General features: G+C 42.7%; 1 protein-coding gene across 1 annotated transcript in view; it reads left to right on the top strand.

Annotated features, from left to right (window-relative positions):
- CDON (cell adhesion associated, oncogene regulated) overlaps nucleotides 1-26,241 on the top strand; it is a 103,841-nt gene that overhangs the window by 38,476 nt on the left and 39,124 nt on the right. The window contains exons 4-11 of the mRNA XM_049778912.1: nucleotides 951-1,097; nucleotides 3,599-3,742; nucleotides 4,839-5,126; nucleotides 7,788-8,057; nucleotides 13,188-13,541; nucleotides 18,722-18,993; nucleotides 20,412-20,586; nucleotides 22,459-22,587. Coding sequence (XP_049634869.1) covers nucleotides 951-1,097; nucleotides 3,599-3,742; nucleotides 4,839-5,126; nucleotides 7,788-8,057; nucleotides 13,188-13,541; nucleotides 18,722-18,993; nucleotides 20,412-20,586; nucleotides 22,459-22,587 — 1,779 coding nt within the window. The remainder of the gene's footprint in view (nucleotides 1-950; nucleotides 1,098-3,598; nucleotides 3,743-4,838; nucleotides 5,127-7,787; nucleotides 8,058-13,187; nucleotides 13,542-18,721; nucleotides 18,994-20,411; nucleotides 20,587-22,458; nucleotides 22,588-26,241) is intronic.

The raw sequence follows: 26,241 nt of genomic DNA, 5'->3' as shown, positions 1-26,241 counted from the left end.
GAAAATCTGGAATGCGTGGTTTTCCTAGTAAGTTTGAGCCATCTGCCTTTCAAAGTGTGATGGCTTCCAGTAATGGAAACCGTCTTTGTAAGGGCGCCCCTATTTACAGAACGAATCTGGATTCCCCAGGAGGAGTGAGTTTGTCATAACTGAGAAGAGTAAATGTTTTTGTAGGGCTGTGACCCATGGATAGCTCTAAGCCACACGCTGGAGGGCTGGATTCTGAGTGGTGGGCGGCTGATCGCACCCTGTGTCAGGGAAAATAAAGAGCCCTGCCAGGCTCGCTCCATCTGTGGCCGAGGCACACCGATACCAAGTCAGTGCATTAGGAAAATTCAGGAGTGTGCTACTCTGTGTTGCAGTGGCCCAGATCCACATCCATTAACTGTATTATCATCGCAGTTTGAATTAGCTACCAGCTGAGGAAAGATGAACTGTGAAGTGAGCTGCGGCGTGGGGCTAGATTGCAAATGCATTGTCCGGACAGGATAGGAACAATTAGGCTTTCTAGCTCTCCCAGATGTTTAAGGAGCAGTGCCCTTCCCCAGTCCTCCTGGGAGTACTGACTTCCGGCCTCACAGCTGCTTCCTGGGGCTAAAGGTCACACTGCTGGTGAAAATGGGCTTGGCCACTCAGATGTCCAGGCTGCAGATGTTGCTTCCAGCGTTTCGATTTTCTCTGGGAAGAAGAGTTTGAATGGGGGCCGGGAAGGTGGCGCTAGAGCTAAAGGTGTCTGCCTTACAAGCGCTAGCCAAGGAACGGACCGCGGTTCGATCCCCCGGCGTCCCATATGGTCCCCCCAAGCCAGGGGCGATTTCTGAGCACATAGCCAGGAGTAACCCCTGAGCGTCAAACGGGTGTGGCCCAAAAACCAAAAAAAAAAAAAAAAAAAAAAAAAAAAGAAGAGTTTGAATGGCCATTTTGTGACTTACCTGTCTGATTTATTCTAGTTTTAGGTGACTTTGGTTCCTCCATAAAGCATGTTATTACAGCAGAAGAAAAAAGCACTGGTTTCATTGGCTGCCAGATTCCAAGGAGTAACCCCAAGGCTGAGGTGCGCTTTAAAGTTCGGGGCAGGTGGCTGAGACATTCTACAGGTAAGATTCTTCTTGGCCATCATGTGACATCCACCGAGCAGTGCCAGGGGACCACTCACCACTGTGCTCTGGTAACCATGGTCAGCAGAGATAGAAATCCCCCAAACACATGGTTTTCTCTTCCCAGAAGTGGAAGAGACTAAAGTGGAAAGTGACAATGCACAAATAATTACCAAAAATAGAAATTATTCAGTCAGAGCCACCATCCTAATCCATCCTGCCTCATTCAGCTCTTACGACCCTCTTCCCCCACCATGTACCATCATAGGCCTTAAGGCTCTCTAACCCCTTTACTTAGCTTTACTTTTTATTTATCTATTTTAATATTTTAAATAAAATATGGTTGGGTGGCACACCTCGCAGTCACTGGGGCTCCTCTCAGCTCTGTGCTTGTGGATTATTCCCAGCAATGTTGGGTGAACCATGCATTGCCAGATACCAACTGGGCTTCCTGTGTGCAAAGCACAAGCTCAACTCCTTGAGCTACTGTCCAACCCTCATCTTCATGTATACTCATGTGTAAAGTAGCTCATACTCTACGTATTTGCTTCTGCATGTTTATATACCCCATTTCCCTGCTGCCCCCAGATTGTGCTCTGAAAGACCAGCTGCCAGAGAGCTGTGCCTTTACTCTCTTTATTGCTGGCTTCCTGTGCCTGCATCAGCATTGGCTGGAGGGAAGATCTCTCTGTAGAAAACTCAGGGACTCAGAGGATCGGGGTAGACAGACAGAATGATTAGATCTCTTGGAAGAGACTGGTTTAAGGTAGTTGCGTAACATCATTTTATCTTTCTAAGATACCTTTCTCATGCTTTCAATGTTCTTCACAGTAACAATCTGTCACCAAAATGTTTCTGATGGATTTCATTTAGTTATTCTAGTGTAGTAGTTTCTTTAACCTTTGCTAAGAAAGATCCCAATGGATGCCTGAGATTGTTGACAATATGAGACCCTCTGGAGCTATATTTTCCTAAATACACATGCCATAATAAAGATGAATTTATGGGTCAGAGAGATAGTACAATTTTTTAAGCTCATTGCCTTGCATGCTGTTGACCCTGATTCAATCCCTGTGTAATATATGGTCCCTCCAGCACTCCCAGCAGTGATCCCTGAGCACAGAACCAGGAGTAAACTCTGAGCACAGCTGGGTATAGCTGGGAGTGGCCCAACCCCTCAACTTTATGCCCCCACCCCACCAAAAAAAATTTATAAGTAAGGCATAGTGAGAGATGAACAACAACTAATAATACACAAGAATAAATGTAATAAAAATTATGTAGGGACCAGAGAGATAGCATGGAAGTAAGGCATTTGTCTTTCATGCAGAAGGATGGTAGTTTGAATCCCAGCATCCCATATGGTCCCTGTGCCTGCCAGGGGCGATTTCTGAGCATAGAGCCAGGAGTAACCCCTGAGTGCTGCCTGGTGTGACCCAAAAATTAAAATAAAAAGTTATGTAAATGTGTATCTGTCTCAAAATGTATTGTTGTGCTGGAGGAGATATTCAACAGGATGAGCATAGGCTTTATATGCAGCAGGGCCCAGAACCAGGAATAGCTACCAAGTTCTGCCAGGTGTGGAATTCCAACTAAAATAAAATTGTGTATGCTATCTTTGGACTGCTGTTGACTGAAGGTATGAATGAAACTGAGGAGTAGTCAAGCCATAGATAAGGAGGGCTTCTGTGCAAAAAACTTACACTTTTTTCTAACTTTATTTAAACACTGGTTTACAGAGTTGTTCATAACAGAGTTATTTTGGTCATTCATGTTTCAACACCAATCCCACCACCACCATGACTTTCTATCTACCATTGTCCCCCATTTCCCACCCACCCCTAACCTACCTCCTAGGCAGGCACAAAATAAATTGGTTTCATATTGCTTTGCTACAACAAAATAGTAAATGGAATTATTAAAAAAATAGTTCAGTAAAAAAAAATTTACTAAAATTATTATATCTCACAACGGACTCTTTAAAGTCATTGAGGGATTTACTGAGTTGTTCGTTGCTAGTTGAGCTTTCTGTGTTACTGATTTTTGCTCACTGAGCTTGGTGGGCTTCTATGCTGTTTGCCTCCTAATTTTCTGTATTCCTACTGGGCTATAATTAATGTGGAATTTGAAGGGTATCATGTGGATATGTATCTGACCTCTCACTCCAGGGCCTGTAGAGTTGGAACAGTTCTTTGGCTTGGCTTCTCTTTCATGACCAGTGGTAAGCCATGAAGCTGGTCTGTTGATATTGCTAGAGACCTTCCCTTAGTAAGGGAGCCTCTCCTCATTCCCAATCCAAGAAAGCCCTAGAGATTGTAGCCCCCCAAACCCATGTACCTGGAATTTTCTTCAGTTTGGCATCTCTCTCGAGATTCGAGACCTTTTTACTCTTTTCCTTCTTGACTTTCCTTTATTGAATGATTTTCTTTGTGGCTTATTTATTTTGTGCTGGTCCTCTTTCAGCAGAAAAAACCATAAATGCCTTCTCTTTTTTTCTTTAGAGAATTACTTAATCCTTCCATCAGGAAATCTTCAAATTTTGAATGTGTCCTTGGAGGACAAGGGATCATACAAATGTGCAGCTTTCAATCCTGTCACACATGAATTAAAACTTGAACCTGTTGGCCGAAAGCTCCTTGTGAGTCGTAAGTATTTGGGAGAAAGGTACCAAGGAAGACTCCTCGGAAGTGTTTCTGATAGAAAGTTGGGCAATCAGTTTCATTGCTGTTCCAGATTCTGTTTATCAGAAGAAAGTCTTATAAAAGAGTAAATACATGAATGCAGTATAAAATAGTATTTTTTTTTCATGTTCTTATAACAAAGTGACTTTTTAGAAAGAAATTTTGCTCAAGAATGACAAGTTGGGGCCCGGAGAGATAGCACAGTGGTGTTTGCCTTGCAAGCAGCCAATCCAGGACCAAAGGTGCTTAGTTTCGAATCCCGGTGTCCCATATGGTCCCCCCGTGCCTGCCATTTCTGAGCAGACAGCCAGGAGTAACCCCTGAGCACCGCCGGGTGTGGCCCAAAAACCCAAAAAAAAAAAAAAAAAAAAAAAAAAAGAATGACAGGTTGGAATTCATTTATATTCCCTTTGCTCAGTAAAAACAAGGTTTGGAGAAACCATATAGCCTTATAGAGCCTTTCTACCAGTGGTAATGAAATTGGTAGCTGTATCAGGAAGAAAACATATCTGTTCTCTTTCATTTAGCAATGATAAAAGTTGTATAGCTAAGTTGTAGGTGATAGTCATTGAGGTAGCATTGATTTGTAGAGAATAATAAAGTCTCTGAGCTTGTTGAGAAATCTATTTCCAAGCTGCTAGTTCAAAAGTAGCTTTAAAGAAAAAAATATAGCTTTAAAGGATCACACAAGACTTTTTATTTTAATACTGCACTAGAAAGGTCTGAACTGTTAAAAGCACCTTGTCCTGTTAAAAGCATCAATGGGGAGTCGGAGCGGTGGCACAAGTATTAGGGCATCTTCCTTGCACGCGCTAACATAGGAGGGACCACGGGTCAATCCCCAGCGTCCCATATGGTCTCCCAAGTCAGGAGCGATTTCTGAGGGCATAGCCAGGAGTAACCTCTGAGCATCACCAAGTGTGGCCCGAAAACCAAAAAAAAAAAAAAAAAAAAAAAAAAGCATCAGTGGGAAGGTGGGAGGGCAACTAGCTTTGCCCGGCAGCAGATGGGAGGTATATTCATAATCATCACAAACATGTGTTTTTCCTTCTCTTTGTAGGTCCTTCTCTGGATAATTCTCATATTCTCCACCCCACCCTTGCCCAAGCGTTAGCTGTTGTTGCTCAGAGCACAGTCACGCTGGAGTGTGTGGTGAGTGGGGTGCCTGCCCCTCCAGTGCACTGGCTGAAGGATGGACAGGCTGTGACATTGGGCAGCCACTGGAGAAGGCTACACACACACCTCACAATAGACCGGATCAACCCCAGGGATGCTGGAAACTATTCCTGCCTGTTGGGAAATGGGTCTGGAGAGGCCAGGCATGCGACTTACACAGTTCATGTGCTGGGTAAGATGTGTTTTGTCTTGTTTGTCATGTTTGTCATGGTCTCACTCATGCTCTGGACAGTCTCTTTGGGAACGGTGAGTATAGAATAGGAAGTGTCTTGATGTCTCCTCTCTATTTTGGGGGGAGTGTGGTGGGGGGCCCTCTTATACAGTTCTTAGGGAACTGGGGGGGATTCCTTTTCAGTGGTCCTCAGCCAAATGGGTTGGTGTTCCAAAAGTGAAGACTAGAGAATGTGGTGCTACCAGGTCCTATGATGCCAGGGGTAACCAACTCATCCTGGTGGAGCTTGGGGCCCTCCAGAGCCACACCCAGAAATACCTAAGGACATAGATGGTGATGCTCAGGGGACCATGTGGTGTGTGGGATCAACTGAGTTCAGTGCATCATGTAAATGATTTCCATGCCTGGAAATCAGTGATAGTACATCAGGTATGTCTATACTTGAATGCAGCTGACTCTGTTTGACCCCCAGCATCCCAAAAACTGCCAGTAGAGATCTTTGAGTACAGAGCCAGGAGTAACCACTGAGCACCTTAGGGGGAGTAGCCCAAAAAAACGTAAAGTTAAAAACAAACATATGCCTTAAACTCATATACCATCCCTCCAGTCCCAACAAACTTCATTTTTCTGAGGAAGTGTGGAATTGCCACTATTTATGTGGAGGTGAGAGGGGTGGGATGGTTTCAGGAACCTCATTCCCTGGTTTCAGAATGTAGAGCTTGCTCTTCCTTCTTTATGACATGGAAGAAGCAGACTGGAAATCAATAGGATGAAAGGGTTCTGGATAATATCAGTGTTATAGTAACTGTAACCTAACATCTAGAAATGTCATCTCAAAAAAAATTCATCGTCAGATTTTCCCCTTTTAGGAAAACATTATCTATTACTGGCTCATGAAAAATTGGCATTATCTCTACCCTCATATCTACACATACCCTTTATCTCAAAATCACTTTTCTTCCATCTATCTCTACTATCAAGTGTGGCAATATCAGATGTTTTCTTTTATCAAAACAGATTCATGAAAAATAGGGATATCACTTGGATAGTAAGTGATCATAGTAAAGTGTCCATAAATTTTCTGCATGCATTTATTTACATCAGTGGCCTAGTGGGGATTACTTTAGAATTACTATACTAACAATATGGGCAAATAAATTTTAAAATTTTGTGCTCGGGTTGAGGAGATGGGCTCAAAGGGCTGGAGCACATGCTTAGTGGGAGTGTAAGGTGCAGTTCCCAACTGTACTCTGAGGTTCTCTTGAGCACCACTGGCAGCCATCTCTAAGCATCGAGTAGCCCTGGGTCAGACACCTGTAATACTGGTTGTGGCTCCCCAAAATGAAGTTGGTTTTTTGTTTGTTTATTTTGTTTTTGAGCTCAGGGATTACTCTTGGCTCTGCACTCAGAAATCGCTCCTGACAGGCTCGAGGGACCATATGGGAAGCAGGGGTTCGAACCACCTTTCATCCTGAATTGGCTGTGTGCAACGCAAAAGTCCTACCACTCTGTTATCTCTCCAGTCCCTCCCAAATGAAGTTTAATGATAGTTGTAATTAAATATGGACTTATGCTTTAAATTTAAATAATTGATTCACTTTTTTTTTTTTTTTTGGTTTTTGGGTCACACCCAGCAGCGCTCAGGGGTTACTCCTGGCTCTATGCTCAGAAATCACTCCTGGCAGGCTCAGGGGATCATATGGGATGCCGGGATTCAAACCACCGTCCTTCTGTGTCTAAGGCAAAACGCCTTAACCGCTGTGCTATCTCTCCGGCCCCCAAATGATTCACTTTTTTAGAAAAAAAATGGACTTAATGGATAGAGATACCTTAGGACATTTTTTTGTTTACCTAATAGGAAAGCAGCCTTGATCCTAAGAAGAATTATGAATAAGTACTGTCTGTTTTGGCTCTGTGCAGTGTGAAATCCAGTGAAGACACTCCTTTTATTTCAAGTCAAGTGTCTGAGACAACTGCTAAGAGAAGCTCAAGAGAATTTGTATGCGTGCATGCATATAAATCATGGAGAGTTTATAAAAATAATTGATGGCATATTCGTGACATATGGTTGGCTCTAGTAGAGGAAAGTTGAAATGCACTGTGTGTGTGTGTGTGTGTGTGTGTGGTTTTTGGGGTCACATCCGGCAGTGCTCAGGGGGTTATTCCTGGCTCCAGGCTCAGAAATTGCTCCTGGTAGGCACGGGGGACTATATGGGACGCCGTGATTCGAACCAATGATCTCCTGCATGAAAGGCAAATGTCTTACCTCCATGCTATCTCTCCGGCCCCTGAAATGCACTTTTTAATTTTTTCTTAATAATCAGCACAGGGGCTGGAGCCATAGCACAGCGGTAGGGTGTTTACCTTGCATGCAGCCAATCCAGGATGGAAGGTGGCTTGAATCCTGATGTCCCAGATGGTCTTCCCATGCCTGCCAGAAGCAATTTCTGAGCATGTAACTAGGAGTAACCCTTGAGCATCACTGGGTGGGTCCAAAAACAACAACAACAACAAAAAATCACAGCACTGTGATAGTGTGAATCAACAAATACCATTTGGTTTTGACCAGGTATTGGTAGAGATATTTTTTTTATGGTGTGAGTGATAATTTTAAAAATATATCTTGAGAACTAGAGTCTCACTGGTATGTTTTATTTTCAGAACCTGCTTCTGTTTCTAAAGGGCTGCAGGACCAGACAGTGGGTCTGGGCTCCACAGTACAATTTACGTGTGATGTTCGTGGGAACCCAGCCCCCAACCGCACATGGTTTCATAACGCACAACCTGTTCATTCTTCTCCACGGCACCTGATGGCAGGAAGTGGGCTGAAAATCAGTGGTGTTACCACAGAAGATTCTGGGTTGTATCAATGTGTCGCGGATAATGGGCTTGGATTTATGCAGTCGACTGGGAGACTCAAAGTTGTAAAAGGTAGGCTTTTAGAACATGTGATCTCAGAAAGTTATACTTTATGGCTTTTGTTGTAGCTAAAAATATGGGTGGAGTGAGGGTGTGAGAGGGTTTGCCATATCTGGAGGTGATCTCTGGGCCTTTTATAGCCAGGGATCAAACCAGAGTTGGCTGCATGCAAGGCAAATACCTTAATCCCTGTGTTCTCTCTGCCTGGCATCTATGCAGCCCTGAGTTCAGTCCCCAGCACTGCATATCTCCCTCAAGCAGGCGCAGCTCTTAGTAAAGAACAGTTACTTTTGCTAAAAGGAAATAAACCATTGCCATACAGAACTGTGTTTATCTCCCATGTTCCTTTCAGGTTGCAGGTAGACATTTCCATGAAGAATCAATCTGATTTTTACCCCACTCATTAAAATAAAAACAATTTTTTAAACTTATGGTTTAAGATATATAACAGAAACCTCTAATTTGTGTTTCTTTTTTAAAAAAATTTTAATTTTTTTATTTTTTAACTGAAACCCAACTACAGACATGTTTATAATCACAGTGTTTAAACAAAGACACTATTATAAGAAGAGAAATTAAAAATAAATCTTCAGGGCCTGGAGAGCTAGCCACAGTGGTAAGGGCATTTACCTTGCATGCAGAAGGTTGGTGGTTTGAATCCCCAGCATCCCGTATGGTCCCTCAAGCCTGTCAGGATCGATTCTGAGCATAGAGCCGGGAGGAACCCCTGGACCGCTGCAGGGTGTGACCCCAAAAAATAAAAAAAATTTTTTTCAGTCTATTTTTCTTTTTTTTCCTTTTTCTCTTCTTCCTCTTCTTCTTCCTCCTCTTCTACTTCCTCTTTTTCTCCTCCTCTTCTTTTTTTCTTCTTCCTCTTCTCCTCTTATCCTTTTTCTTCTTTTTTTCTTCTTCCTCTTCTTCCTCCACTTCTTCCATCTTCTGCTTTTCCTTTCTCTTCTTATTTATTCTTCCTCTTCTTCTTCCTCTTACTCCACTTCCTCCTCTTCTCACACTTCCTCCTGGGACTCCAATGATCCTTATGTTGTTTCTGTTGAGTTTATCAAAGACTTTTTGAGTCTTTTTTTTTGAGTAGTTTATTCATTGTCTGATCATTTGCTTTAAGGTTCTTTTCCAATCTCTTCTGCTGTATGGAGTTGTTCTATATCTCATCCTCTGGCTCACTGACCCCATCCTCAGCTGCTGTTACTCCCTTGAAAGGGCTTTCCATTGAGGTTTTTATTTCATCTACTAAGTTTTTCAGATCTGTTGTTTGAGTTTGGAGTTTTCTGACTTTTATCACTGTGGTCTGTTCAGCTTGAACTATGCTTGCTTTGAGTTCTTTGAGCATCCTCCATATTAATACTTTAAATGCCTTATCTCAGAGGCTTTTCAGGTCATCTTTATTCTCTCTGCATGGTGTTGTCATGCATTGTTTCTTCATTGCAACACTTATATAGTGGTTTTTACTATGTGCTGTCCTGGGGTTTGTGGGTTAGAAGATGCAGAAGGAATGGCTGCGCTCCTCTGGCTCCACCTTATTGGGTGGGGCCCTTAACAGATTTGGGCCCTGGAGATTATGTTCTTGGCTGTCTTGGGCAGTAAAGCAGACAAGGAGCAAGGCAGTAGTCCTTTATAAGGGCTCTCCTGTGCCCAATTACGAGGCAGGAATCAGCATCCACCTTATTGGGTGGGGCCCTTACCGGGTTTTGGGCCCTAGAGATTATGTTCGATTGGCGTATTCTTGGCTGTCTTGGGCAGAAAAATAATTTGTGTTCCTAATCATCCAAATTGCTCATTAAAATTTGTTTAAATTGGTTTCTTGAAAATCTTTGTACGTGCATAAAAATATTACCCCAGGGGCCAGAGAGATAGAAGGGAGGTAGGGCATTTGCCTTACATGCAGAAGGATGGTGGTGGTTTGAATCCTGACATCCCATATAGTCCCCTGAGCCTGCCAGGAGCGGTTTCTGAGCGTAGTGCCAGGAGTAGCCCCTGAGGGCTGCCGGGTGTGACCCAAAAAATAACCAAACAAAAAATATTACCCCAAATATGTATATGCAGTTAATAATAATATGTGCTTATATTTATTATGCAAGTGGTAAGTAGTTCTCTTTACCTGGAAATTTTTTATTTAGCCTACATCTTAGATATTGCGTCCAGTGTAGTACATTAAAAGTATCAAAGAAAAATGACATAAGAAAGGAAAGGCTAGGGGGTCGGAGAGAGATAGCACTGTAGCTGCGTTTGTCTTGCAAGCAGTTGACCCAGGGACCTAAGGTGGTTGGTTCGAATCCTGGTGTCCCATTATGGTCCCCCATGTCTGCCAGGAGCTATTTCTGAGCAGATAGCCAGGAGTGACACCTGAGCATACACAGGGTGTGGCCCAAAAACCAAAACCAAAAACCAAACAAAAAAAAAAAAAAAGGGAAAACTAAAGACTAAACTTATTTATGAAGATAGATAAAAAAAAATCATAAATAAAATTATTATAAACCAATCAACATATGAAAAAGGAAATATGCCCTAAGATTTAACACTAGAATCAGTCAGAAAATTGAAAGTGTCATTTATTCTATATATTTGTTCTATATATTGAATAAAGGAGAAAGACAATGTTATTATCCCAGTGGAATTAAAAAACATTTTATGTACTTGCAGGAATCATGTTAGGCATGCTTAGAGGAAGAGAAATAGAAAGAAACTTTTATAAGGTGGGATAAATGAATAATTTAGGAAACCCCCAACCCCCGAGAATTGCTGGGAGCCACTCCAAGAACTGAACTGGAGAATCCCTTGACTCTCACAAATTAAATATATATATATATATAATATATATATATATATATATATATATATATACACATACATACATATATATACATACATATATACATATATATATATATGTTTAATAAAAACATGCATGGTGAAATGGAAGATCATTTGCCTTTAAAATTTTTTCCTTATTTTCTTTTGTTGTACTAGAAATTGTCACCAGCAAGAAACAAGAAAAATAAAATAAATAAAAGGTTTGTGTAAAAGAAGGAAAGAAATGAGTTTCAAATTTGAGCCCTTCTCTGATGAGAATCCCCTGTAGTGTGCGGTACTTTATTCGAATAGCTGTGACTGCATGTAGCAGATGGGTGAGGAAGGCCCTCTCTGGTCAGCGGTCAGGTGCATTCTGTCAGCCACTGCGTGTGCCAGTTGTCTCCAGAGAAAAAGCCGAGTAGGTAGAATGAGAAATACACAGGAGATCCGCTCTAGCACTGGCGATGCTTCATGTCTACTGTCTGCTGGAAAGGGTGGGCCTATGATGTTCATTCAGTTGTTTAGGGGGGTCAATGTGGAGTGGGGTTGAGAGATTTCTGAGGGCACACACCTTAACCTAGAGCCCCCAAGACTGGAGGACTCAAGGGCACACACCTTAACCTGAGCCAAGACTGGAGGACTCATGAGCTCTGATGGTCAGTGTCTGAGCAGACAGAAGTCTCCTTCCTCTGCACTTTTGTTCATTCAGGGACACTCAACAGATTGACTTTGGCCTACCCACTCCGGTGGAGGCCATCTGCTCTGCTCAACCCACCAAATTCATATGCTAATCTTCCCTGGGACACCCTGCTCTTAGGGCACCACTTCCAACCTGGTCCTTTGACATAAAATTTACCCTTACAACTGTCTAACAGACAAACTGTCTTTCAAAGTATCTCCCATTTTTTCATGGGTAACTTTAAAATGATCCAAGTTCTTAGACCAGGTTCTTGGACTGAGAATTGAGTATTATAGGTGTAAGGTCTTTCACAAATGTACTATATATTTGCACAATTCCAATTAATACTCCATAAAAAGTATTTTGAGAACCTTGACATACTGACTCTAAAATTTATATGGATGAGGCAAAGGCCAAGAGTAGTTAGGGAAACTTGTGAAGAAGCCAACAGGGGACTTTCCTTAGTAAAGTTTGGAAAATGCATCAACAATCTACAGAAATAGAGGCAGTGCCACACGAGCACAGAAACAGAAAAATAGATTTTCAGAAAAGAACAGACTCTGCCAAAAGACATCTGTATGCACAGGCTTGACCGAGGCAGCACTGTGGACCCCCAAGGAAGATTCCCATTTCAATCATTTGACACAGGATAAGCATCAGAAAAGAAGGAAAGACTCTCCCTTCTACAACATACAAAGGCAATTTCCTAGAGGGGTTTACTTTTTTTTGTTTTTGTTTTTGTTTAGTTTTTTTTTGGGTCACACCCGGCAGCGCTCAGGGGTTACTCCTGGCTCCATGCTCAGAAATAGCTCCTGGCAGGCTCAGGGAACCATATGGGATGCTGGGATTTGAACCTATGACCTTTTGCATGAAAGGCAAACACCTTACCTCCATGCTATCTCTCTGGCACGAGGGGTTTACTTTTTATTAAAAAAATTATTTTTCGAGTTTGGGGCCTCAGTCAGCGATGTTCTGGGCTTACTCTTAGGCTCTGTGCTCAGGGGATTACTCCTGGCAGTGGCTCAGAGGACCATATGGGATACTGGGGATTGAATGCAGGTCAACCACATGCAAGACAAAAGACCTACCTGCTGTACTATTATTGCTCTTGCCTAACTTTAAAAAATTGTGGTTTGTTTGTTTGTTTATAATACCCTACTATGCTCAAGACTTGCTCCTGGCTTTGTGCTCAGGAATAATGTACTTGCCTTGCATGAGACTGACCCTGGTTCCATCCCCAGTACTATGTGGTCCCCAGAGCAGCAACAGCACCAACTCCTATGCTTTGATCCAGAGCACAGCCTGATGTAACCCTAAATACCCAAAAGAAAAATAAATGTTCTATGGATATAGTTTTAGAGTATCTAGTTGTCCATAACATTTTCAGAGGAAGTGTTACTTCCTAAAACAAAATCATGGAAAGCAAAATCTCAGATGAGGATGATGATGATACTATGGTTATTAGGGCTCTGACCCGTGTGCCTTGTGGAACTCTAATTTCAGTGAGCTGATGTTGCTGCTTGTAAAGTACTGCTTAGAAACATCAGAAAAGATGCCTCTGACTCCTGCATACCCATGTCAATGAGCATATTCGTGCCAGAGAACAAATTTATGTTGCATTAGTAAATACTAGACAGTTCCTTTTTCCCTCATAGATGGTGGACTCAAGCCGGTTATAATCACAGCACCCGCAAACACAAAGGTGGTAGATGGAGACTTTGTTACTTTGTCCTGCAACGCCACTGGCGTGCCTGTTCCTGTCATTCGTTGGTATGACCGGCAGGGATTGATAACCAGCCATCCAGCTCAGGTCCTGAGATCTAAATCTCGAAAATCACACTCAGGAAGACCTGGGGGCTTCGACCTGGAGCCCATCTACTTCATCATGTCCCGGGCTGGCTCGAGCTCCCTGTACATCCAGGCTGTCACTCCGGAGCATGCTGGAAGGTTCACCTGCGAAGCCAGCAACGAACATGGCTCCACGCAGGCCCATGCTGTCCTCACCGTTGGTGAGTTGCTGGTAGTATTTTATGCCCAGTGAACAGTTCTCTTGTGTGTGTCCAAATCTCTTATCTTAATAGACCGATGATGAAAGCAACCTCTTTCTCTCTTTCTGCTTTTTTCCCAAAGTGGTGAAATGTAAAACTGTATTTTTACGTATTGGGCTTTATTTGAACTCAGTTTTTATCTCTAAGATTGGTGTGTGTGTGTGTGTGTGTGTGTGTGTGTGTGTGTGTGTGTTTTGTTTTGGGGCCACACCAGGTGATGCTCAGGGGTTACTCCTGGCTATGTAGTCAGAAATCACACCTGGCTTGAAGGACCATATGGGTCGCCGGGGATCAAACCAAGGTCCGTCCTGGTTGAGCCGCCTACAAGAAGATACCTTACCACTGCTCTATCACTCTGGCCCCAGAAGCTTTCATTTGGGAGGAAACCTAAGATACAACTTCTTTTGCAGAGGACTAATGCCACTGACTTTCAGGGTACTGAAAATGTCACTGCATGTATTCTGCAGTTTGCGTTTTGATTATTTTGGTATTCAAACTCTAAAGGGTTTGAGTCAGAGTGAAGAGACATAAAGGAACTATCAACGAGTAAGCATAAGAAGTATCTAATATAGTTTCTCTATCTTATTCAAGTTTATTTAGTTTTGATTTTTTTTTTTTGATTTTGGGCCACACCCAGCGTTGCTCAGGGATTACTCCTGGCTGTCTGCTCAGAAATAGCTCCTGGCAGGCACGGGGGACCATATGGGACACCGGGATTCGAACCAACCACCTTTGGTCCTGAATCGGCTGCTTGCAAGGCAAATGCAGCTGTGCTATCTCTCCGGGCCCTATTTAGTTTTGATTTTGAGTTTCGGAGGCCACACCCCTTATTGCTCAGGGTTTGCTCCTGGCTCTGTGTTCAGGAATCACTCCTGATGAGGTTTAGGGGAGCCCTGTGCAGTGCTGGGAACCAGAGCTGGTATATATAAGGCAAGTGCCTTAACCCCTGTATTATCTCCAACACTCAAAATAATTTTTTTTATTTTGGGTCACACCCAGCATTGCTCAGGGGTTACTTCTGGTTCTGCACTCACAAATCACTCCTGACAGGCTCAGGAGACCATATGGGATGCCAGGGATTGAACCCAGGTCTATCCGCATATACGTCACATGCGCTATCACTGTGCTATCACTCTGGCCCTCAAAATAAATTTTTTAATGGAGATGTAATATGAATTCTTAATTTGCACTGATTTTTGGTGATGATATAAAAACTATAGTTTTTGGAACACACAAATATAAAATATCAGTACTGTTCAAATTAATTTGAAATGACTTCATATGCAAACCTTACATCTGCAGGCATTTCCTGCAGCATTCCACAAAAATTAAGGGGTAACGATCTCCCCTTTTGCCACGTGAGTATCATAAACAAGTATTGTCCTTAGTCTTGGCATCTACCTATGTCTCTCCCTTATTTTTATTTGATATTATTTCAGTTACCCCTTGTTTTATCATTTTTATTTGGTTTAGTTTTTTGGGCCACACCTGACAGTGCTTAGGATTTACTCATAGCTCTATCAGAAATCACTCCTGGCAGGGAGTTCAATCCAGGGATTGAACCTGGATCATCTGTGTGCAAGGCAAATGCCTTACCCACTGTGCTATCACTCTAGCCCCAGTTGCTTCCTAATTTTTCATCATGGACTCCTGGTCCTTGGTAGTGTAACACTCGTGTTGTGCTTATAGATGCTGCACCCACCTGCCCCATGTCCACATCCTTTCACCAGTGCCCCATAACTCTCTTCTTTAGACCTCTGTCATTGAGGGCTTCATGTGTCTCTCTGTCTGAGTCCTAGGGTCCCAAAGGTCAGAGATGTCACAAGGGCTATGCTCCTGGTGCCTAGAGCACCCTTCCAGATCACAGAGCTGAGGTTCCAGAACATCTTAATTCCTAGACTGGTTCTGCCTGAGTTCATTCTCTCTGGCCACACCAGCAGAGTTCAAATACCTACAGAGGTTTATATCAGTCTCTGCTTCAATTCATAGGAAAAAAATATCTTACCTTAAAAATGCCAAATGTCTATTTCATAGACATTCTTTCAAATATACATACATATACATTATATATATACATCATATATATGCTGGTGTATATGTGAGAGTACACAGTTATAAATAGGTAACCCACACTGTACATTTTTTTAAAAAATGAATTTGCTGGAGCTGGAGTGGTGGCTCAGTGGTAAGGTGTTTGTCTTGCATGCAGCTGACCTAGGACAGACCGTGGTTAGATCCCCCTGGCGTCCCATATGGTCCCCCAAGCCAGGAGTGATTTCTGAGCACATAGCCAGGAGTAACCCCTGAGCATCACTAAGTATGGCCCCAAAACCAAATAAAATAAAATAAAATAATTAGTTTGCTAAGGAGGAGGATGTATAGAGGAAGGGAAGCTAGAACGTTGATGGAGGATGCACTGAAACTGATGGTGCATTTGGAGATAGAACATTAAATGGCAAGAAGTTACTGTTAAAAGCCTCATAAACCACGTTGCCTACATAAAAAAAGTTAGTCAATAAAAAAATGTGAAAGTGCACTGAAGAACTTTCTAGTGTCTTTCAAGTACATGACATATTATTGAGCCTCCTTTAAAAATTAGAGAGCAGTTCACTGCAGGCCAAGTAATGAAAGAAGGATTTTTCTGTTTAGACTTTTGACACAGACTGTTGGATAAAATTTTTCTCAGGCTCTTGTAGAAACTAAGTCATGTGTATTTTAGATGCTTCTTCAGTCAGTTGCCCCTTCACGGGGACAGGGCATAGGGAACCTGCCTAGAGGGTCCCTGAAGGAACCTATGAGTGTCTTTCTCATTCTCTGGACCCACAGCTCCTGATCTGTTCTTGCAGTAGGAGGATCCAGTGATGGCCTTGCACCCAGCCCATGTCTGACTCACTATACAAACACAGCCGTGCCAGGATCAATATTTTGAAGTTGTCTTCGTGGACTTAATGAGTTTTCATTTGTATTATTTTCTCACTAGCTTCTTGTTTTTTTGAGCTGAGAGATGCTTCTGGGACACCCTTCTCTCCTTTAAACAAACATAAAACTGACCTTACATGATTCTCCATTTGTTGACTGGTTCTCTCCTAAACAGCAGACATTACCCAAGCTACACACCCGCCTTCCACCAGGGAACTGACTTCACTGCGGAAAAGAAAGTACCACTTCATTTCCTCTGCTCCCCTCCTTGAAAGTAGTCAAAAATAGAAGACAGTTTTTTTTCTTTTTTTTTTTTTTGTTCTTGTACCACACCCAGCGGCATTCAGGGGTTATTTCTGGCTCTGCACTTAGGGATCAGTGCTGGCAGGCTTGCAGACCATATAGGATGCCGGGAATCAAACCTGGGTCAGCTCTATGCAAGGCAAACACTCTACTCACTGTGCTATCGCTTTGCCCCTAGGAGACAATTTTGGTACCAGGATTAATGATGCTTTAGAGCAGTGGTCCACAAACTATGACCCACTGGTCACTTATTGTATTTGTTCCCATTTTGTTTCTTCACTTCAAAATAAGATATATGCAGTGTGCATAAGAATTTGTTCATAGTTTTTGTTTTTACTATCAGCCCTCCAAGGGTCTGAGGGACAGTGAACTGGCCCCCTATTTAAAAAGTTTGAGGACCATTGCTTTAGAGAAACCAAACCTGTTGTTTTTTAAGTACTATTTTACTTAATATGTTGGCATTTTTAATTGCTTTTTGTTTTGAGGCCCCACTCAGGATCGAAGTTGAGGCTCCTATATGTCAAGTTTGTGCTATTGCCCTTTGAATTTGCTCCCCAACCCCAGATTTCTCTCTTGTGGGAGTGTTGGACAACGCGCAGCAATGCTCAGAGGTTACTCCCGGGTTTTGAGCTCAGAAATTAATTCTAACATTGCTTGGGGGACCATATGGGATCACTCTATTTCCCACTTCATTTCCCCCACCAAGAGCAGTATTACCAGCATTCCTCTGCCAGTTATTGTCACTTCCTCTCTCAGAATTCTTGATTTCTTCATCTGGGAACTGGAGCTAGCTCTACAAACATTGTTTTGAGAATTAAATGAGATTATGTTTATTATTTAGCACAGAGATTCTCAAACTTACTTGACTTACATCCCTTTTCCAAATCCCCAACATTGCTCAGTGCCCATGGAAATCTACTGTCTTTAAGGAGGCACCTCATTAGTTTTATGACTGGGCAAGCTTGATGCTTTCACAGTACCTGGGTCTCTTATCAGTTCCTCTTGGTGGTAACTGGCGCTGGCACATCCAGGTAACTTTGCACCTTATATAGCTCCTTTGTGAGGGCTAGAAAAGGTGTGTGTGTGTGTGTGTGTGTGTGTGTGTGTGTGTGTGTGTGTGTGTGTGTGTGTGTGTGTGTGTCTTTCTGTCTCTCTTCCCATTCCAAGCTTTCCTGCTACTAGTTAGTGGTGACACATATGTAGGAGGTGAGGGCTAGAAAAGGTGTGTGTGTTTGTGTGTGTGTGTCTTTCTGTCTCTCTTCCCATTCCAAGCTTTCCTGCTACTAGTTAGTGGTGACACATATGTAGGAGGGCCAGGCCTTTTGGTCCACACTCCAGGCAGCAAGAGGCCTCTTAGAGATCTTATGCATGCATGGTTGGTCCATTAGATTCCACTTTCTAGTAGGAACTGGAGCACAACTTTTTCTGTTTTTTTGTTTTGTTTTGCCACACCAAGTGGTGCTCCGAGGTTACTAAGGGGTTATTCTGGCTATGTGCTAGAAATTACTCCTGGCAGGCTTGAGGAACCATATGGGATGCTGGGGGTCGAACCCAGGTTGGCTGCATACAAGGCAAACGCCCTGCCCACAGTGCTATGGCTCTATCCCCGCATAAAGTTTTTTAACTTAAAAATCTGTGTAGGTTAAACTAGCTTATTGTTAGAGTAAAATGGGAACCACCAGTATAAGCAAGAGGAAATAACTCCCTTGAAGCCACTTTGCTGGGCCACAGACTGGGTTTCTCCGTGAATCCACCACTCCTTCCTTCTTCCTGAAGAAGTCACTGCTAAAGGCTCCACAGGGAAATGTTGCTTCAGGGATCCCATCGTGCCACGAGCCCCAATTGTCCGTGAAGCAACTTTTAGCAGGCAACAGGATAGTGATATTCCCTAAGCTGTCCCTTCTTCCCTCTCTCCACAGTTCCCTTTGAAACAAATACAAAAGCAGACACGGCCACAGCTTCTAGTGCCACCGAGAATGACGACAGAGATGGTTCTGAAACTGCTTTCCCGGGCTCTCTCCCAGTACAGGCAGCATCCTCAGAGAAGACAGCTGCAGGCACCTCGGTCCCTGATGCTCCCATCATTCTGAGTCCCCCCCAGACCCACACACCAGACACCTACAGCCTGGTCTGGCGGGCAGGGAAGGATGGTGGACACCCCATTAATGCCTATTTTGTGAAGTATCGGAAGGTAAAATGTCCTGTCTCTTTAGAAATTGCTTTTACAAAATTTAAGCCTTTTCCTCTCTGAGAGCAATACTGTAACTTCTGATTAGAAACAAGGGCACAAAATGATTTGCATTTCAAGATGTCATCTTTATTGTAGTAGAGTCTTACTCTATTGGGTCATTTATTTAGGTAAACCTAGGTCCTCTACTGATTTTTGATGATGTTTTCTACTACATTGCCTTCTAAAGATTAAATGAAAATGAGAGGGGGAAAAACCCCACCACTTTCTTTCTTTATTTACTTAGTTAAGGACTAAATGGAATGGGAAAGAGAAAGTCATATATAAAAATATATATAAACTTTTTTTGGCCTAGGTATTTTGGTAGCTAGCATTTAATAGTAATATAGACATGATTAAAGATGGTTTGGGGCCACACCTGGTAATGTTCAGGGGTTACTTCTCACCATCAATTCTGGAGTTACTCCTGGTAGTGCTCAGGAACCATAATGGGTGCTGGGAATCAAACCTGGGTCAGCCACATGTAAGGAAAATCTCTACCTGTTCTACTATTTCTCTGGTCCCTAATAGTAATATTTTAAATATATGAAAAATGAGCATGGTGTTGTTTGAAAGTTCATGCAGTGTTTCTAACCCAGTGATTCTATGTTTTTTTTTTTTTTTTTTTTTTTGGTTTTTGGGCCACACCCGTTTGACGCTCAGGGGTTACTCCTGGCTATGTGCTCAGAAATCGCCCCTGGCTTGGGGGGACCATATGGGACGCCGGGGGATCGAACCGCGGTCCGTTCCTTGGTAGCGCTTGCAAGGCAGACACCTTATCTCCAGCGCCACCTTCCCGGCCCCTAACCCAGTGATTCTAGACAGAGCAAGCCTTGTGGCTGTTCTTTTCTACATGGACACTTCTCTCTCAGTTCCATTAATCAAGACTTAACAGATTGGAGCTTTTTTTCCTCAGACACATATCAAACATTTCAAGGCAGTGAGGCAAGAACTCTGGAAATGAATAATATATGGATATATTTCATACACTTGCAAATGTCATCATTTATAATTTTTGTATTGCATACTTTTATTAGTGCATTATATTATTCAGGGTAAACCAATTCCATTCTCCTATTAAGGTCAGTAAGGAAGGAGCATTGTTTTAATGACAAGTAATGGAAATTCTGAAAGGGAAGAGGACTTGCTTGAGACCCTGCACTAATGGAAATGGCAGAGCCCAAGGTCTTTTCATGGTATAAGTCCCTGTGGTCTTGCCACTCATCTCCTCCTGCAATGGAAGGACATATTTTGTCTCTTTTACTTATAGTTTTCTGTCATGACCTGAAATTAATTCAGCTTTGAATAACTAATTGTTTTTACTCCATTTGAATGGAAGGTTCCTGTTCTCTCTCTCTGATGGTTTCTCCCCTCCTGAACAGCTGGATGATGGAACAGGAGTAGTGGGCAGCTGGCACACAGTTCGAGTCCCAGGAAGCGAGAATGAGCTCCATTTGTCTGAGCTGGAGCCTTCTAGTCTCTATGAAGTCTTGATGGTGGCCCGAAGCACCGTGGGTGAAGGGCAGCCAGCAATGCTCACCTTTCGTACCAGCAAAGGTAAGGACCATCTCCCTGTGAGCCACCTTTCAGTCTCTGTGCTGCAGAGTATCCACTGGGGATGTGGAGGATCCTATGAAATACATTCATCAAAAGGTAGTGATGAACATGGACATGACCAAGAAAAAATCCATTCTAATGGAGCTTCCATTTTGTTCAGAGAATTACCTAAATTTCCATAAGCAACCATCATTCCAGTCTAGCTAATATTTACTTAAATGTCTTTATGCATTGGCCCTTTTAGACCATGGAACAAGACTCCTTATCCTGCTAGAGCTTCCATTTTATTTTAGTTAGGGAAGGCCTCCATGAAGAGTTGATAGCAGAGCAGAACTTAGAGGGAGAGTGTACAATCATATGTCTCTCTGGAGAAAGAATCTCCTGAGAAGATGAGTGTAAAGATTCTGGTAGAGGGTCTGCAGGGGTACTCTAGCTCATGAAGGAGTCCACCGTAACAGGGCCAGAGTAAATGAGCCAGTTGTGGGAGCCCAGAGAGACTAGCATCCATCTCTCAATTCCTTGTCAACTTCAGCTCTGGGGCATTTGGACGTCTTAGAGCTTTTTGAGCAGAGGAGCCCAGGGATGTGCTGAGTTATTTACAGTAATGGTTCAGGCTGTAGAGTCAGGGACAGGCAGCTGAAGGACGAGGGTATACGCAGAAACCAGAATATGGCCAGTAACTTGAAGGACATGCAGAGAACATGCCAACAGAGGACAATGAAAGGCTTTTCCCTCTCTGGAATGCATGCAAGGATCAGTGGGGAAAGATGCCACTTTAATTTGGGTGTAAAGGCAGAAAAGGACTTCCATGACCAGAGGTATGAAGAGTGTGGGAAAGTATTTTAGTGTGGCCTGATTGAGAAGAAAATTTTATTAGTTTTGGAAAGAGACCAACCCAAATACTCCAACTGCTGGGGAAATCATGAGTATTTTGGGAGCTGCACCCATCAGTGCCTAGGGTTCAAGGAGTATTGGGGAGAACCCAAGGTTCCCATGTGCAGAGCATGTCACAAGTACACTTGTACAAGGGGTAGTTGGAGGTGTTCAGCCCACATTCAGGCTCTGTGCTCGGGATCATCCTGTAGGTTTCTTGGGGGGGTTATTTGCAGTGGCCCACGTAGCTGGGTCAGCAGATGGCATGCATGTACCTTAATCTCTTTACTATCTATCTAGCCCTCAAGGATTTAAAGTGTATTTTTGAGTTAATTTTAATAATTCACCATATTTACAGTCTGACCTAAAAGTCCTGATAATTAGTCCTGTATTTTAATTTTTAAATTATCACCCAATTTCACTTTTTGCCTTCTGAAATTTTAAAGCTGAACATGACAATCTTCCTGTGAAGATATTTAACAGAAGCATAAATGGTGACTTTTATGTTTTAGGATGAAGTATGTAGAGTAGGAGGTCCAATGGATAAATCACTGGAAAGCCTCTAGTCACTTTAGTTTGTAGCTAGTGTTCTTGTTCCTATGAATAAAACTAATCTGATAAAGACTTCACAGCGCCGAAGAGATAGCATGGAGGTAAGGCATTTGCCTTGCATGCAGAAGGACGATGGTTTGAATCCTGGCATCCCATATGGTCCCCCGAGCCTGCCGGGGGTGATTTCTGAGTGTAGAACCAGGACTAACCCCTCAGTGCTGCCGGGTATGACCAAAAACAAAAACAAACAAAATAGAAAGAAATACTTCACAGATACTTGCTAGAAAAAGCCAAAGTAAATTTTAAGTCAGTTTTTGACTAACTATATCCTAAGCATATTCAGAGTATTTCTTAGACATAGACACTACAGATAAATAAGTTCAGTAGACCTAAGTACTTTGGGGTTTTAAAATATCTTTTCTTCCTTTAAAATTTTTCACCTTTTAGAAAAAACAGCATCATCAAAAAACACTCAAGTGTCCTCTCCACCTGTGGGCTTCCCGAAGCACCCTGTGGTCCCCGAGGCTGCTGAGAGCTTTGGAGTGATTCTTCCAGACCCGTCCCGTCACAGTGGAGGTAAAGGGAGGGAGCTCCCTGCACTCCTCTTCCTCCTCTCCCTTCTTTTATTCCTTTTCTTTCCAGATGTGACTGTTCTGTTTCATATTATGTGGGGAAGTGGGACAAAGTATTTGGCCATTATTCAGTCTTCGGCCAGATAGCTCTTTGATGTCCTGTTTGACCTCCCTCATCCCCTATTTTTGCTTTTTGGGTCACTCTCAGTAGTACTCTGAGGTTACTCCTGGCTCTGCACTGAGTCAGGAATTACTCCTGGCAGTGTATGGGGGACCATAAGGGATTTCAGGGATCAAACCTTTGTCAGCTGTGTGCAAGGCCCTTCTATACATTCAGTTATTTTTAATGCTTGAATTTAAATCCATGGGGCCATGAATGATATTCATGACCATAAACCTGGACTCAGTATGTTCTGGTAATAAGTTTAACTAAAAAATGGGATTTTTCTGTTTTCTCCCTGCAAGGAAATGAAATTATATAATATGCACATGCATCTTCTATGTCTGTATGAAATTTCCTTTAAAAGAAAATTGACATCTACCTGAAATGCAACATTATTTTAATTTCAGGTTTACATTGTGGAATGATCTCCACAATTTAAATCTGCTTACTATCTTTTCTGATTAGCAGCGTCTAAGTTGCAATACCGTGCTATCGATTATGGTCTCCAGGCTGTACATTACATCTCTGGGACTTGTGTTTTATAACTGGACATTTGTACTTCTTGATACGTTCCTATAACCATTTTACACTCCTCTGGCAACAACAAACTTTTTGTTGTCCTATGTCTTAATTTTATTTGTTTTGATTCCACATATAAATGAAATTGTGTGATAGTTGTCTCTGATTTATTTTTTCACTAAGCATAATACCCTCATGGTTCATTGTTACCAATGGAAAGCATTCATTGTCCTAGTGAAGTGATATTCCATGTGTTTCAATCCATTTTTCCATCTGTGGGCACATTCATACTCCAGGGGTCTCAAACTCAATTTACCTGGGGGCTGCAGGAGGCAAAGTCGGGGTGACCCTTGAGTGCAAAGTCAGTATAAGCCTTGAACATTGGGGGTGTGACCCAAACAACTAAAACAAAACAAAACAAAAAAAGATTCCTCTAGGGCGGGGTCACAAAATGTTGTACGGAGGGCTGCAAACGGCCCTCAGGCCATGAGTTTGAGACCCCTTTTTAGACACTGAAAGCCTTGAATGTGTAGGGGGAAATGGAGAGGGAGAGAGAGGGATATCAAAATGCAAGTTGATTCTCATAATAAGGTTGGGGGGGGTTGTTTGTTTTTGCTTATTTGTTTATGGGCCGCTCAGGGTTTACTCCTGGGTCCAGGGTCATTCCTGGCAGTGCTAGGGATGCCAGGGATGGAACCCAGATTGACTACATGCAAGCCAAATTCCCTACCTGCTGTGCTATTTTTCCAGCCCAGAAGTTTTTTATGTATTACACACTATAAAAATCTCAGTTTTACTATTATAACTTGTCGGTCTTACAATTCTTGGAAATCACATCTGTAAAATTTTCCAAAGACTTTTTTTTCCTATTTAAAACGTACTCTTAAGAAAATGGACTCTTGGGCCCGGAGAGATAGCACAGCGGCGTTTGCCTTGCAAGCAGCCGATCCAGGACCAAAGGTGGTTGGTTCGAATCCCGGTGTCCCATATGGTCCCCCGTGCCTGTCAGGAGCTATTTCTGAGCAGACAGCCAGAGAAGTAACCCCTGAGCACCGCTGGGTGTGGCCCAAAGACCAAAAAAATAAATAAATAAAATGGACTCTTACCAATTTTTCAGTTAGAACTTTACAGTTATTTGTGTGTGATTCTGATAACTTAAAATACCTAGGGATGACTTAAATTTTATAGCTGACCTTTAAGAGTTTCAAGGGAACCTATAAAAATAAAGATGAGATCCTTAGTTCCTAGAACCTGGGGTACCCTCCGTCTCTGTAGCATTTCCAACTCTTTTGTATGGTCTTGCCCTTTGAGCAACATTGCAGTGGCTCCAGGTTACTTACAGATGGACCAACTTTGTGAAAATCAGATTGACATCCCGAAAAGAAATGGTTACCATCTGTTTAATACACTGTGGCTGATGCTGTACCAAATGCTGGAGCAGCAGGGACCCAATAACTAGCTGGCACAGCATTGTTAGTAGAGGGGATAATACAGACCACTTAGAACTTTCAGTATTGTAGAACAGAGAGACTCATTAGCCAACAGCACGAGAAGACTCTTAATCTCTTAGAATGAAGGCAGCACGGGGTGAAGAGAGGAGCCAAACCTCAAAGACAAGAACTACTGTATGGCAGAGTTAGAAAAGACCTTCCAGGCAACGCCGCTTCTTATTGCCAAGGCTGGAGGACAATTCTGTTATTTAGATATCAGACGTTTGTTGTCCCTGAACTGGTTGTTATGGTTGTGATATTATTTAGAGAAGTGGGAAGGAAAGGGGTTACCTCTGGCATGCACTTAAAAGATCTGACCTTTCAGGAGCCAGAGCAACAGCATAGTGGGTAGGGTGTTTGCCTTGCACATGGCTGACCCGGGTTCGAACTCAACATTTCATATGGTTTCTCAAGTCTGCCAGAAGTGATTTCTGAGCACAGAGCCAGAAGTAACACCTGAAGTGCCGGGTGTGACCCTCTCCCTCAAAAAATGTCTGACCTTTCCCTTAATGTCTATTAAGAACTAGAGGATTTAAGCAAAAGAGGGAGAAATGACAGAAGGGGACGAGGGGAGGGGGAAAGTGAGGATTGTCAGACTAGGGAGGCTCGAGCCACTTTTAGGGAGAGCCAAAAATACAGTTACTTGGGCACCTGGGGCCTAGTTTCCAGGAGATGGAGAACTTGAAGGTGATTGGGAATTGTGAGTTTGGAGTGATCCAAGCAGAATTAAGAAGGAACTTACTTCCTCTCACACCAACCCTGTGACAAGGGTGGCAGATTTCGGTTACAGATTAAGAGGAAACAGTACCTCCAGAAGTTCACAAATTTTATCTGGGATCACCCTGAAAGTGGGTACTGCCCTCAGATGATGTTCTTACAAAATACCATGTACTGTTTAGAATGAAGAGATTCTTTTCTGCGGGGGACTTTCTTCTTTGTGGGAGGAGGGACCCCTAGCAGTGCAGGGGGCTATCAAACTAAGTGGGAAGGTACTTGGGGAACTGTATAGTGTGTCAGATCAGATGTCAAGCATGCACTCCAGCTCTTTGAGTCCCGCACCCAAATAACCTTTATTTTTTTTTACCTATTTGGTGTCATGTTTCTTTAATGACTTCTAACCTCCTGGAAGTCCCCATAGAAAGATATTTCCTCTTCTAGTATTTAGAGGTAAAAAAGAGAGAGATATTCACTAACTGTTCTATCTGTTCTGTTTCCATTGCTTTCTAACCTGAAAGGAATAAAGTAAGTATCACTCCAAGTTGTCTACCTCGAATGCCTTCCTCTTTCTGTCCACTTAGCAATTTGTTTTCCAGTGCCACCATGTTCTCCATCCCAATGCAGCATTGCTTTCTTCTCTCGGAGGTATCTGTATTGTAGGTTGAAGAAGTATTGAGACAAGGGTGTTGCTTGGGGAACTAGTGCAGGTGAGACAGATAGGGTAGAATGCTGTCAGTGACTCATCACTCTCACATTTAATCATAGCCCA

Source organism: Suncus etruscus, chromosome 8 (assembly GCF_024139225.1).
Source record: "Suncus etruscus isolate mSunEtr1 chromosome 8, mSunEtr1.pri.cur, whole genome shotgun sequence".
NCBI classification, from domain to species: Eukaryota; Metazoa; Chordata; class Mammalia; order Eulipotyphla; family Soricidae; genus Suncus; species Suncus etruscus.
The sequence above is the reverse complement of the archived record's forward strand: the minus strand, read 5'-3'. Positions and strand labels throughout refer to the sequence as shown.